General features: G+C 40.7%; 1 protein-coding gene across 1 annotated transcript in view; it reads right to left on the reverse strand.

Moving 5' to 3' along the window:
* The window catches only part of LOC116059772 (copine-9-like), a 310,601-nt gene that overhangs the window by 244,702 nt on the left and 50,977 nt on the right, over positions 1 to 14,922 (reverse strand). Inside the window, exon 2 of the mRNA XM_031313026.2 lies at positions 8,561 to 8,601. Within this exon, the coding sequence (XP_031168886.1) occupies positions 8,561 to 8,601 (41 nt within the window). The remainder of the gene's footprint in view (positions 1 to 8,560; positions 8,602 to 14,922) is intronic.

Genomic DNA, 14,922 nt, shown 5'->3' on the forward strand with positions numbered 1-14,922 from the left:
TCTAAGTACTAAAATTGTCAAAGGTAGGATACCTGGGGGTGTGGCTATCCTCTGGAATAAGAACTATGATTCACTAATATCAGTGGTAAGATTGGGTTTGGATTGGGCTACTGGTATAGAGTTTAATTGTCATGATACAAAGTTTATTATTTTAAATATGTACACTCCGTATGAGTGTTATCAAAATGAAGCTGAATACTTAAATAGATTAGCATCTGTTGGCTCTTTCATTAAAGACAATGCCTCAACCTGTATTTTTGTTGTAGGAGACATGAATGCTGACATTTCTGATGCAAACTCTCTGTTTGCTAATCACCTAATGCAATTTTGCACTGACACTGGTTTAATACTGTCAAGCAAGGTGCTTTTGCCTGATAATATAATCACTGTGTATGTGATGTATGTAACTGATGCACATGCTTCTTTGGATGCTATGGAGATTCATTATGATTTTGCCATTGCCGATCATATACCGTTTTCTCTGTCTCTAAATGTTAAGAAGTTACCAATTTTATGTACTGTAGCTAATAACATTAACACAGGAAGATTAGACTGGACTAAATTAACCATGGAAGATTTCCAGAAGTATCATATTAAGACTGATGGGTTGCTGGGCAACATTGCACTGCCCAAAGATGCCATAAGATGTGATATTAATTGTAAGAATTCACAACATAGTAAAGATTTATGTGTTTTATATGAATCAATTGTGGAATCACTTAACATTGCCAGTAGGCATTTCTATAAACCTCAGTGTATGGCATATAGCATCAAGCCTGGTTGGAATGAACATGTAGCAGAACTTCATGCCAAAGCTTGTTGTGCATTTAAAGCCTGGATAGAGTCCAGTAGAGATAAACAGGGCCCTTTATTTGAAGAGAAGAAACGGGCAAATGCAAATTTTAACTAGAACTGCAAGCAGTTATGACGGGGTCCAAGCCTCCTGTTGATGCGAGTCACCCGCGACGCGAGTCGCCCGCAACAACTCAAGGAGCGCGCCACAGTGGGACCCAAATCGTAATGGTGGGGAGGCAAACGTCAGTAAATATCGAGAGGTGTGAGCTGCAAGGTTTGTGGTACACTGATGCTGGAAATATCTTTATTACAGTTTTGTATCGATTGCTAGGCAACAGTGGGCATTACTTATAACTATGGCTGTCAAAATAACTAATAATAAATTTGATTAATTTCGATTAATTAATCTGAGAAAAAATAACGCGTTAAAAAAAATAACGCAGATTAATGCAGATTAATCCATTCCGTTTGACCCGGAGCCATTCTAGCCACCATTCGACTGTAAAATGAAGGAGGGAGACGAGAACGTGCTGCCTGGATCATTAACTGGAACATTTACTTGTAAAAATCTTCTTCCTGCCAACTCTGGCTACCGAAATCTGGTGCCACTGATATGTCTGCACTTCTCTCTGGTGCTCTGAAGACGATACAGGTAACACAAACACCGCTGCATGTGACGCTAGTTAACACTATACTCAACAGCAGCTAACGTTAGCCTACCGCTAGCTAGTTAACAGTATACTCGACAGCAGCTAATGTTAACCTACCGCTAGATAGTAGCTGGATTAAACACGGTTACAATGCTGACAGCTAACACTGAACGGTGTAAAGTTTGACTGTGTTTTACTGTAGAGGACTGTGACTCAACAGCGGGATGTAACAATCTGCAGCTGCCGAGGTGCCGTCGGAAAAACAACACAGACGGTGCGTTCAATGAAACTGGTAAACTACAGCTTCGTGGTGCATTTGAAGTTATTGTAAATGTCCTCGGTGGTTGTTTTTGTCGTTCAACAGCAGTTTACTAGTGAAATAAGTTATTGTTATTGTTATACATTATTATTAAATCATTTAATTTTGACCATATGGCCTTAGCAATAAACAAGCCGTTCTTTAATGTCACCAACTGTTGTTTAGTACCCTTTGTTTTCTTTTCTTTTTTTACAAAAGTATCGGTTCAGGCACCGTTAATTATGTATGCGATTAATTTCGATTAATTAATCACAGAGTCTGTAATTAATTAGATTCATTTTTTTAATCGATTGACAGCCTTACTTATAACCACACATTTAAAACATAATGGATTTCAGCTTGGTGCATTTGAAACACTGCTGATTGTAATGGTTTATTGTTTTATACTTGTTAGGGAACACATACTGTTGATACAGTATATAGGGAAAGCTCATACACCCTTTTTTGGGAATAAAGAAACACCAAATAAGAAAGAAACAGTTATTCATTATACTGTTTGTGAGAAACAGTGAACAGGTAAAAGAGCAAAGATACCAATATGTCCAGGTAAGATGTCGCATACACAAGAGTTTACAAGAGGTTACATACACAAGAGGTTACATACACCATACCTGTTGAGAAGAAGTCTCTCCAACACTTTAGATACAATGCTAGCTAGGGCTATAGGTCTATAATTGTCCATGCTGTTTATTTTGCCAGTTTTGTCTTTGATGACGGGCACTAATAATACAGGTAAGATAGTTTCAGGCAGAGTCCCATGAACTAAGAAACCTGTCATACAAATAGCAAAAAAGATTAAGTTTCTTGCTTGCATATTTTAGATGTTCAGCAGTTATTTTATCAGCGCCACACACTTTATCAGGACTGGTCCAAAACTCTGCAAGGACCTCAGGTGCAACAATTGACCCACTTCCACCACTAGGTGGCGCTATAGCAGAAAAAACCGTGTTTGATGCTAAAACTCCCACACCATACACCGGACATTCAAAAACCATATATCCACATGTTCCCTGGATCCAACTGAATCGCCTGATATAGGCCACGCCCATTTCCGCCTAGACTTTTATGCGTGAAAAATCATGATTTATCATAAACCTACTTTTTTGATCTCCTCCTAGACCGTGTAACCGATCTGCATGAAACTTGGCAGGTAGCATCTCCAGACCGACCTGACATAAAGTTAGGATAGGATAGAAATTGCGCATATTACGCACAAACAAATATGTGTAGCTAACTATGAAAACACCAACTTTGCCATATCTCGGCCAAAATAAATGCTATCAATGCGAAACTGTAGATTCTTGTTTGCCATGACCCTCTGGAGGTGCCCCACACATTTTACGAAAATTGGTCACTAGGGGGCGATACAAGTACAAAAAGTTTATATCTCATGAACGGCTCATCCGATTTTTACAAAATTTGATGGGTACCATCAAGGGCCACTCCTGAGGCCACCCCTACAGTGGGGTACTGATTGGTCAAAGTGGGCATGACCTATGGGACCCACGTTTAGATTCACCACTTACACTAATATGAACAACTTTAAATTTACAGGGTAGATGTACAATGGGGTCATGGACCTCACCTACCAAAAATTACACATGTGAACCACTAGGTGGCGTAATACTGTGTTTTTAACTCCCACAATACACATCGAACATTAAAAAACCTTACATCCATGTGTTCCTTGAATCAAGCTGAATCACATGATATAGGCCACGCCCATTTGTGTTTTTTCACAAGTTTTTTCGCAATATCGCACAATGTGCAAAAACAACTTTTTCGAACTCGTCCTAGGCTGTGCGACCGATCTGCACAAAACCTGGTACATAGCATCTCCAGATGGACCTGACCAAAATTTATGGAAATAATTTTGCTACATTAAAGTATGCACATTTGACGACCAAACAAATTTTCCTAGCTAGCTACCACACACATATTATATCTCGGCCAAATTAAATGTTATCAGCAAAGAACTTGAGATCATTGTTCAACATCCCACTACGATGCTCGGTACCAAATTTGGCGAAGATCGGCCGTTAGGGGGCGCTATAATCAACGTTTATTTGTTTTGACCAATAATGCATTTACAGTTTTTCTTGATTGCTTTGACCTGCTCATCATCACTGTCTCAGCAGAGCAGAAGACACCGCTTGCAAATGTGTTAACCGCTTGCAAATGTGTTAACCCTTAGTAGTAATTACCGGGCGGCATTGGGGGGCAGGGGGGTAGGGGGTGTGCGCGCAGCTTTTTCTAGCGTTCTGATTGGCCGAAAAAAAAAAAAAAAAAAATTAATAAATAAATAAATAAAAAAAAAAAAAAAGTTGAAATAAATGAAATCGATATACCCCGGTTTGTTGTCCCCCTGAGCGGAAGGTAAGTATGACGCAGGTGTTAGACCAATGGTTAGGGTTAAAAAGTTATGGGCCCCCTATTACTGTATGACGGTCATAGAGGAGGGGTATGTAGGGGCTATGTCTAGGCATGTCTGGTCACTTTTTTACCTACTGTTTTCAGCGAGCTAGCTAGCTTGTCAGTTCGGCTTGCCACCTTCGATCATCTCAAACAGCTCAACGTTGCATTTTTATTTTCAACTCCTTTGGGGAAAAAGCAAGAGGAAAAAACGTCTTACAGCCATGTCTACACGCCTATTTGGACACCAAACTGGATCATCTGGTGAAGAAGGTACGCTTGATACACGCTCTACCAGTACATTTGAATTGAGACCCAGTACATTTGAACTGAGACCCAGTACATTTGAACTGAATCGTGCATCCCGAAAGGGATCATCTAATACTGGAGAAGGTGTTGATATTATAGATACCCCTTTTGCTTTGAGTAGGGCACCTCAGAAAAAGAGAGCCCGGCCAGAGATCTTTACGCCCAGCATGATAGAGTCGTGTACAGCTGATATGGAATGTGATGGTGTCAATGGATATTTCTACTCCATTCGATACAGTGAGGGGTATGTGACATTAGCTGTGTACACTAGCGTTGTTGCGGAGTTACCTAGCAACGCTAAAACAGAGTGTACAATCTCGGTGAAAGACTGGAAGCTTTTTAGGGATGTTGTCTGTAAGGATCTGGACAACCCTGGATTTCCTGAGATGGTGTATGTGTCCCAGTGGGATAGCAGCAGAGCAAGCAAAATCTACCGTGTGGAAGCAGACCGTTTCACAAGATCTGCTGAGGATTTTATCTTCCTAAGTGTATGCGAGGAAAAAGAGAAAGTTGTTGCAGCCAGAGGTCGTGAAGAATGGTTGTTAAAGCCATATTCTGTTTCTAATGCTGAATGCAACAAGTGGTTTAAAAATGGCTTCTTTATACAATGGTGTGACTGGGAGATTCTGAACACTTCCTTTATTATAGTAAATATAATAAATTATAGTAAAACCGCACAGTATACCACTATATATATATATATATATATATATATATATATATTACCACTGACAACCAATTTGGTTTTAAACGTCAACACGGTACAGACATGTGTATATTTGCCTTAAAGGAAATTTTAGATCATTATAATAGCCAGAGGCATTTGATCGTGTAAATCATGAAAAATTATTTCTGAAATTGTAACATAGAGGAGTCCCAAACGTAATTATAAGAATTCTAGTCTTCTGGTATTCTCATCAGTCTATGCAGGTGAAAATGGGGGGGGGGGGGGGGTCTGTATCAACCAGAACCATTTTTTGTTGGTAACAGAGTTCATCAGGGTGGTATTTTGTCACCTTTCCTTTTTAATGTGTATATGGATGATTTGTCACAACCAGGGCATGAAGTTAACTTTTTTGACCACCAGCCACTGTGGCAGGTGGATTTTTAAATCCACCTGCCACAGGGACTTTTTACCAGACTTTTTTTTTTGCCTCATAAAGGTGAAAAACAGGAATTGCTGTGTTTCTATGATCCTATCCTGTCCTATTGATGGTAGCCTACTCGTGGACATTGCGCCGTCATCACGTGCTGTAGTAGGGGGGCCCGCCTTGATAATCCTGCATAGGGGCCCGGTGTTGGCTCGTTGCACCACTGCATATAAGAGATGAGTGACAAAATCAGGAGTAGCCTACGCGCACCACAACAACAAAAACACTGGTGAATGCACACTATAACACATGAATTGTTGCAAAAAAGTTGCAGTTTTTTTGTATAGTTCTTAAAAATAAAAAAATAAATAAAAAGGAAACTTGTTTTGGGGAGAATAATAATTATTACTATTAATGAATTACTCTGGGCTGAGATTTCCTAGTAATCTTACCAAAAAGGCTGAGGATGCTGCAAATGTTGGTATAATATGAAAACGGTTGGTGGATTTAAGACAAAAAATAATAATTTATTGAATGAATCAAATATGAACATATCTGTCATTATCAGTGGCTTGTTGATCTTTACATTGTTAGTTAATTTCCTATCCTGGCCTGGGACACACATTCATACGGTTTGATAAAGTACTTATTGTACTTTAACTTATCATTGCACTTACAATAACGACCGTATCTGTCCTCAATTTAGGTCATCCTGTACATCTCATCTGCGTTTTTTCCTGCATCCACCGTGTGTGATTGTGTGTGTTTGTGTGTGTGTGCGCGTCAGTAGCGGGGGAACGGAGCAACAGCCCCGCCCGCTGCAGAAAGCCGACAGGATTGAAAGTTGTTATAGCGTACATTGATGTTAAAATGTATACAGGTAGGCAGGACGGTCTGAAATGTTTTGCACGGTCTTTCGCTGTACGTTTTGTTGGTAAATGTGAGATGTTCGAGTCACACACATCTCATTTTCATAACAGAAACAAGGAAATGAATTTGTCCCGTTCTCACTCCCGCTTGGTCAGTGGCTGCCCGTGGGATGCTGGGATTGTGTGAGTAATGAAAATGCAATAGGGGGCCCCAACTGTCAATCTTCCAGTGATGCGGGCCCCTGATTGGACCGGGCCCAACAACCGTGCTTACCGATAGTTACGCGTCTGAATCACTCAATTCTCATTGGCTACCGGCCAACGTGGCAGATAGATTGACAGTGTTACCCGCCAATTGCAAAATCACCCACATTTGGCGGGTGGTCGGGTGTTAATTCCATGCCCTGTTCCCAAATATAACATGTTAGCAACTGGACAATATTACATAGTGGGTAACTATCACACTTTCAGAGTACACTGTCATTTGACAGACTGTCTTGGTCTGAGTGATGATAAAGGAACCTTTCGTTTTGATGAAAATGATTTATTCATTGATAGATTTATTTACATTTGAAAAGGAGTTAATTATTTTGATTGAGTTATCACCTTTTGCAGCTCACATAGAATGGTGTGCTGAATCTACCACGTGGTGTGAGGATTGTACTTAGAGTTTTGACAATTGTAAGTTTGTTTCCGTAATTTAGAAAAACTGTGATGTGAATTTAACTCAACTTTTTTGGTTGTTTCTGCAACCCAGCATGCTGGGTCAAAGTAAACTAGATATAGACACATACAACATAGTGGGAGACCCACTTGCTGTGCAGTAGAGCAAGATGATAGATAGATAGATAGATAGATAGATAGATAGATAGATAGATAGATAGATAGATAGATAGTAGGGCTGTAACGATATGTATATGAAACCAAAATCGCGACACTCAGCTCCACGAACCTGTGTCGCAGAGTGAGAAGGCAGAATCGCCTGACTGTGGATGTGTCCCTGGGCCGGGGCTGTTGTCAGCTCTCATCCCGACTGAAGCCTTGCAGCGCCGGAAGAGTGAGGCAGACAGACAGGGGTGTGCTAGCTGGCTAAATTACCAACTAATACTAAAAATAACTGAGCATGTTGAACGATGTCGTAATCTTATGTTTTCTTATGTTATAGACCAAGCATTAGCATTAGCTACTTGTCAACAGCACCTTTACAGTAGGCACCAAAGCACTTTTCCTCTTTGGTCCCCCTACAGGTTGGAAGCGGAATTGTCCATTACTGTTACCATTATTCTTATGTCTCATTCGAACGAGTTAATGAACCACTGAAACGATTTTGGAAATATTATTTTAAGGTACAAAAGAATCTTTGGTGTTGGATCGATCAATATTGAAATCAATCAATATCAATAAATAAGGTCTCTGTTGTATTACTGTGTTGCAAAGTGGCATGTAATCAATGACAAAACGTGGCAGAAAAAAAGTAAATAGTAGTAGTAGTAAATAAATCAAGGTTTGTATCGAATCGTGGGTCAAAAATCGTGATACGAACCGAATCGTGGGTTTGGTGTATCATTACAGCCCTAATAGATAGGTAGGTAGGTAGGTAGGTAGGTAGGTAGATAGATAGATAGATAGATAGATAGATAGATAGATAGATAGATAGATAGATAGATAGATAGATAGATAGATAGATAGATAGACAAAGTACACATCAAATACATTTTTCCTAAAGATGGAGGGTAAAATCTGTGAATTCTGCCGACTACAACCTTTTCCAATCCTTATTTTTTGTCATCCTTTTGTCTCTCTTTGGTCTAGTGTAGCACTAATCCCAATTACTGTGTTCTCCACCACTCACTGGCTCTGTGTGTGTGGCCAGCAATCATTAAGTGTCAATCATCCTGTGGTTAGTTGCCCTAACTAGGAACATACTTGATTAAAAGTCTGCAGGTTGACCCCTGGGAACCGGCTTTTTTATACGCTGGGCTGCTGCATTGTCTCTGTAAACGCTTTGGGAGTCGCTCACTGTGTTACTGCTCACTGATGTCTGCTGTGCACTAAAGATGCACTATTAATAATAGCTGCATGGAAGTTGAGTTGGTGAGGAAATGCAGCTGTTACCTGGATCTGACTTAGAGAAGGTGTCCATGTCCAACAGGTTTCTGCAACAAAAGGAAAGGGCCTGTTAGAGATTAAAGCGCTGTCAGATTATTTTGGATACAGTCATATTCAATATACAGTTAAAAAACTACATACGTTGGTGCTGGTGCTTCATGCTAACATGTTAGCACATTGCACTTTATGAAGTGATGCTGCATTCACGTCATGTCATTTAAACCGTAATTAAGCAGCCAAATGTGAAAAAAAGTTCTGAGTCAGAGATATCTGGATTTCCTGACACCGGCAATCTAATAAGGTACAGAGGTACTAAACAATAGATTCAGCTTGTTTGCCTAGTCTTAGTTTGGCTTGGTAATGAAACGCTACAACACAAAAAAAAAGCAAGTATTTTATGCTGTTTATCTGGTGTGGATACGAGGTTAGCAGTGGGGCTAACCATCTTGGAATGCAGCACGCAAAAGTTAGAAGAACGTGTTTTTTGTCTTCTCCCCCTGTGATGACATTGTGGGGTTGTGTTAAAGCGTAACTTCCGTTTTTTTCAACCTGGACCCTATGTTCCTATGTTTTTGCGTCTAACTGACTGATGGGAACAACAATCTTTCACATTGGTCCAGTATTAAGCGAGATCGCTGCAGTCGGCAGTGGCGAAACAAGCTACAATATAAGTTAATAGGGCCATTGTCCAGCTTGTATTTACCTTCACAAAAGTGCTCGTTTTGCCGCTGACAGGCTCAGATTAATATTGTGTGTCTGACAAAATTATGGAAAGGATTTCTAAGGAGGTCGACCTTTCTGTTAAAGAGTAAGATCCTTTTTTTAAACATAAAAACATCCGTGAAATTGCGTTCACTAAACCCACCAGACTCCATGTAATGAAACAGTAATTTAAGCATCATAAAATACATTTCATTCAAAGTCGACAGAAACTATAAAAAAAAAACTCGTCGTCTTTCCACTTTTCCAGCCATCACAACTCTAGTTTTTTTTTTTTAAAAGATTATTTTTTGGAGGCATTTTAGGCCCATATTTGACAGGACAGCCGAAGACATGAAAGGGGAGAGAGAGGGGGGAACGACATGCAGCAAAAGGCCACAGGCCGGAGCCACGCCGAGGCGCAAACCCCTACACAACTCTACTTTTGGTTGAAATAAACACATAGTTTACCGATTTACATGTGAAAATATGTTGGCTCTATACACGCTAAAAGTATTGCTTTTTTAAATGGAGTCTGGTGGGTTTAGCGCTAGCGACTTCAGAGCTTCAGAGCTTCAGAGTTTGGTTAAACAGAATGCTCTCAAAAAGGTTTTAAAGGTCTATCTCTGTAGGGATCCTTTCCATAATGTTGTCAGACACTTAGACTAATAATCTGAGTCTGTCAGCGGCAAAACAAGCACTTTTGTGAACGTAAATACACTGCAGCTTGTTTCTCCGCTGCCGACTGCAGTGATCTCGCTTAATACTGAACCAATGTCAAAGATCGTTGTTCCCATCAGTCACTCATACATAGGAAAATAGGTTGGAAAACCCTTTAAGACAGTCCTGTGTTTGTGCCCTGGTATCTTTCTACAGTATCTGAAAATGATAATATGAACACCAGTAAGCTACTAAAGATGGTTTTCAGTCTTCTGTTCCGTGTTACTGCATTTGCTTCGGTCATATACAGCACATCTGTATTAGAGAAGGTTTGTTTTGGTTCTGTACTCACTGCATTCATTACATTGGATATGAAATGTAACAATGATAGATACAGAGCTGACTTTGAGCATCAAATTAATGTGTAAAATGAGTAGCCCCTATTACACCTACAAATCCTTCACTGTTCACCCATAAAGGATGAAAACACCCACCCAGTTCCCTCTTTTCTGTTCCCATCAGTCCTGCAGCTCAGCAAGTAAACTGTCCTTGAAAGAATCATTCAGTTTTTTTATAATTCCGGCCTTAACTTTGTAGTCTAAAACTACTCAATCACATACTCACCGCAGTAATTGCTGAGATCTGGCAACTACCATCAACAGGGCAAGAAACACGAGCAGTAAGATGTCAATGATCCATTTAAGAGACATTAAGTAAAACGGACAAGCAAAGGAAACCCAGAAAACCCTTGAGGGGCATGTTGGGGTCCCTAGAATTATTCAACAATGCATACAGATGATACAGATTTTAGCCATCTAAAATTTCCGCTCCCTCCGTGCTGGGGTTCCAGCAAGTCTGTGACGGGTCCCTGGCCGGGCCGTGGCTGGAATATAATCCCCCGCGATGTGAGCACAGGGGCCGACTGGTAACGCCCCAAAGTGCTGTGTGTGAAAAACTAGTTGAAATGGTTTATCTATCCACCAGGGGGAGCAGTGATATGGACAAAGGTGTTTACTCAAGGGGGTAAGCGAGCATCCGCAAAGCGTACCTCCTATGGAGACATTTTTATGCTAACAAGCCATCACCTGCCGTTAGCATTCCATTGACTGCCATTCCATTCCATTGACTGCCTCTTCTCTTTCCAGCTCTCAGCGAAGGCGGTCGCTTTTTCTCCCTCTCCCTCCCAGGCCTACCCTGCTTGCTATCTTGTCTTGTGTTGTCTGCTGTTAACTTTTTAGAGACTCTCCCTGCAAGGCTCTACAAATACCTAAAAATCATGGAATTGATTAACTGGTCTCTCAACGCAATTGACACTGTATTCTCGAGGAGGAGCACTGGTTCGGGTGAGCCAGCATGTCCTGACGGGACGTTTGCTGCGGGGTATACGATGGACGGCTGGGAGAAATGGCATGTCGTGTGTCTCTCTGCTCTTTCCGTGGAGGACGTTGAGGATATCTACCTATACCCTGATAACTGGAATGTTGCTGATTGGAGGATGCTTCGCTCTGGTTTATCGAAGAATTGGAAAGACTTTGGTAGCTGTCCAAAGCCCAAGGAAGCTGCCTGGCCTGACTGAAGCTGTCGGAAAAGCGATCAGTTTGCAAACTGGAACTATTAATCGCGTGATGGAAAACAACATGGTAATGACCCGCGGCTTGGATACCATCATGAGGAAGGTCATGGATTTGGAAAGAAAAATTGACCAGTTGAACAGTGTGTAGTTGGACAACAGAATGAATGTTTAAATTAGAGCAGCCATTCGCGTAGACAAAACAAATTTAATCTTTCGGCTCCCTTATCCTGAACGGCCTTGCCAAGGCCGTATCTTGGAACAAACAGTCACCCTGTTGGGGCTCTGCAAGTGAGACTCTCTTGGTTCCTCCCCCGTCTTCCCCACTGCCTGCTGATTGTCGTATCGGTTCTGGACTGTTCAAGGGTGTCACCATGGCAACGTGCTGTGTTTTCGCTATAACATTCTGCGGACTGGGTCACTAGTGGGACTGCCGGGCTGTGCGTTTCTCAGCAGGCCAAACTCCCCCAACCTACCCTCTCCCCAGTCCAACGCCTTCGCAGCCAAATGTGCAACTGTACATTTATGTTATGTTATGTTATGTTATGTTATGTTATGTTCAGCAGTGCAAATGTACTGTTTGTGTGCCTATGTGCTGAGGTGTTTTTTTCCTGTTCCCACACTGTTCTTATCTTTATGAGGATAGTCTGAGAGTTGCTTTTTTTTTTTTCCTCTCCTCTCCTCATGTGATGCTGTATTCTCCCTGCGAGAGTTAAGAGAGAGTTGTTTTGGCGCCGCATATATGGCGACTCGGTGTGTCTGTGCGTGTTGCTTTAATGTGACATGCACCTACAGCATCAGGACAAATTCCTTGTGTGTGTAAACGTACTTGGCAATAAAGCTTTTTCTGATTCTGATTCTGATTCTGATTCATTTTGACAGCGAATAACTTTACATCTGAAGCGTTTAAAGACTCTATTGATCCATTGTTTATTTCTAAAGAAACACGACAATGTATAAAAGGCTCCATTACCTTGTATCTCACGTTATGGCTCCGTAGCAGCCGTTTTTGTAAAAATAGGCTAACGATTGTGTCATAACCACGTGACTTTCTGTCGCATAGTAGACAAATTACCGTATAGTCAGGAGAAGCTCGCAGGCAGTTTCGACTTACAATAGCTGTTTAAGTTTTATTCCTAATGTTAACTAGCATTTTAGTTAGCAATAATTAGCCTGTGCCTATGTTATCTCCTTACATATACCTACACTCTCCATCTCTGCAAGATTCGGAATTATTGAGATTTCTCTTGGTACAGCTACCAGAAGACTTACAACTTTCAGACAGGTTGCTCATGTCACATCTACATCGTCAAGCTCAGTTTGAGGCTGCGCAGTAACACTCAGCCATCACCAGAAAAGTGCTTCTAATATGGCGTCACTTTGTCCATTCATTTTACTGTCTATCTGTTTACTGGCCTGAGAAATCAGCTGTTCTTATTTGATAGAGCCTAAAGCTATTTTTATTATATCATGTTGACCAGGTTGACCAGACAATATTCTTCTTAAGTATTTTGAAAAACCCAGATAGACGGCTAGATGGCTTGTTTGTTTTAATGCTTTAAAGGTCCAATGTGTAGGGAACTCTCTCACACCACACAGTTCAAAGTACGTATTACAGCTACGGTAGCCTTCATGCTTTAAAAAGCCGGTCTCTTGCTCTTTTCAATATCCTTTTTCTTTTTCTGGGCGAAGAAGACTCCTGTTAGAATTTGGATTTTGAATACGTGTGGTCCTCCATGTTTCCTTCTTCAAACTTGCCGGGGCCGGGAAGCTACGATACCCATTAGCAGCATTAGCAGCACCTGTGAGTTTATCATGTGACAGCGAAAACGCAAAAGGCGGAGCCATATGTCCTGTATGTCCCTTACCGTCTAACGTATTTCAAGATGGCGCATGAATATGGAGCGTCTACCCCAGTTCATGCGAATGCAAATGTAAAATTTCAAGCCAAAAGGAATACTTGGAATTGATGGTGAAGAAAATATGAATGAAAATTCGAATATATAATAAATATATATAATATATATAATATAATATAATATATGAATATTCATGAAAAAGGACAAGTTTGTGAATGGGCAACACAGATTTTAATAATGAATAACTAAACACGTTACACACTGGACCTTTAAGGAAGTAGCGATACAGTGAGAGACACGTCTGTACTACCAATCTGTTCTCTCCGTAAAAGCTGCCTTATTCAAAAACTGTATAAAAATACAAGCAATACTAAGGGAAATAAATTATATGGAGTAGGAAATAGCCCAACTGTGTGCAGCACTCATCAGCTGACTTTATCTACAGTTGCACGTAACATCGGACAAACCGACACATTGTTTTTTACACAAAAAAAGAAAATTCTATAACAGTTTGGTAAAGATCGTGGTCAGAACCACTTGTCCGCTGAAGCGGTTGAAATCAGCTGATGAAAGCTAAACAGAACTGCACGAAAATAAAGCAATATGGAGGGAAATGAATGATAAGGCAGCAGTACAGGCTGGGACAAATTGACAAACTGTTTTTTACATGTTTCTTTTACAAAGCACAAATAATAAGCCTATGAATTTGTAGTAGACAGCATTTCACAAAGTTTAGAACGTTTCCCCCCTAACGTTTTCCCCCCAACCCCCCGACTTTTAAGAGAGTCTGGGCACTTTCTCCCGAGATCACCTTTAAGGATCAAATTTAGTTTACTGTGTAAAGGCTGTTTGTTAAATTTGACATGTTTACCGATAAGCTTCATAACCGGAATATTTCTATCCATGTAAACACATGATTCAAACAGCAAGTTCCATGGATTCAGCAATAACAACGTCCAGGGTGCTTCCGGGGGGTGGATGCGTGGGATTACCCCCTTTCTGGTCTATATATCCCTGCCTATGCTGAATTATTTTTATCCCCAGGGGGAACAAAATCTATTCCCCCCTCAAGTGATCATCCACTTCACCAAGTCTAGAACACATATTAATTATACACTGCTTATAGGCCACAACATTAGTGATGTTTACTTCACCGTGGCCCTGTTAGCTGACTGCTGCAAAACAACCCAGCACGTCACAATCCAGCGCTTGGTCTGGTTCCTTTGGCTTAAATTATTGATGCAAAAAGTCCCCTAGTGTCTCACTCAGATGCAGGAGGCTTTTAACTGATTCCAATGTAGCATGGTCTTTAAAGTGTTAGTTTATATACTCAGTGATTATGCTAAATTTAAATTCATAACATGTACTTATGGTTTTGCCAACGCCATGATTTGCACACTGCTTGGACCATTTGAGACAGCATGACGGTAGTGTTTTGTAGCTTTTAGTAGGTCATACAGTGACACCTACTGGCCAGTGTTCGGAATTTAGTTTTCGTAAGTTTTGATGTTGATGAAATATTTTCTCCGATTCAGACCATTCTAAGCATAATTCATTTTGGAAGATATCATGAACGGACA

Source organism: Sander lucioperca, chromosome 6 (assembly GCF_008315115.2).
Source record: "Sander lucioperca isolate FBNREF2018 chromosome 6, SLUC_FBN_1.2, whole genome shotgun sequence".
Taxonomy (NCBI): Eukaryota; Metazoa; Chordata; class Actinopteri; order Perciformes; family Percidae; genus Sander; species Sander lucioperca.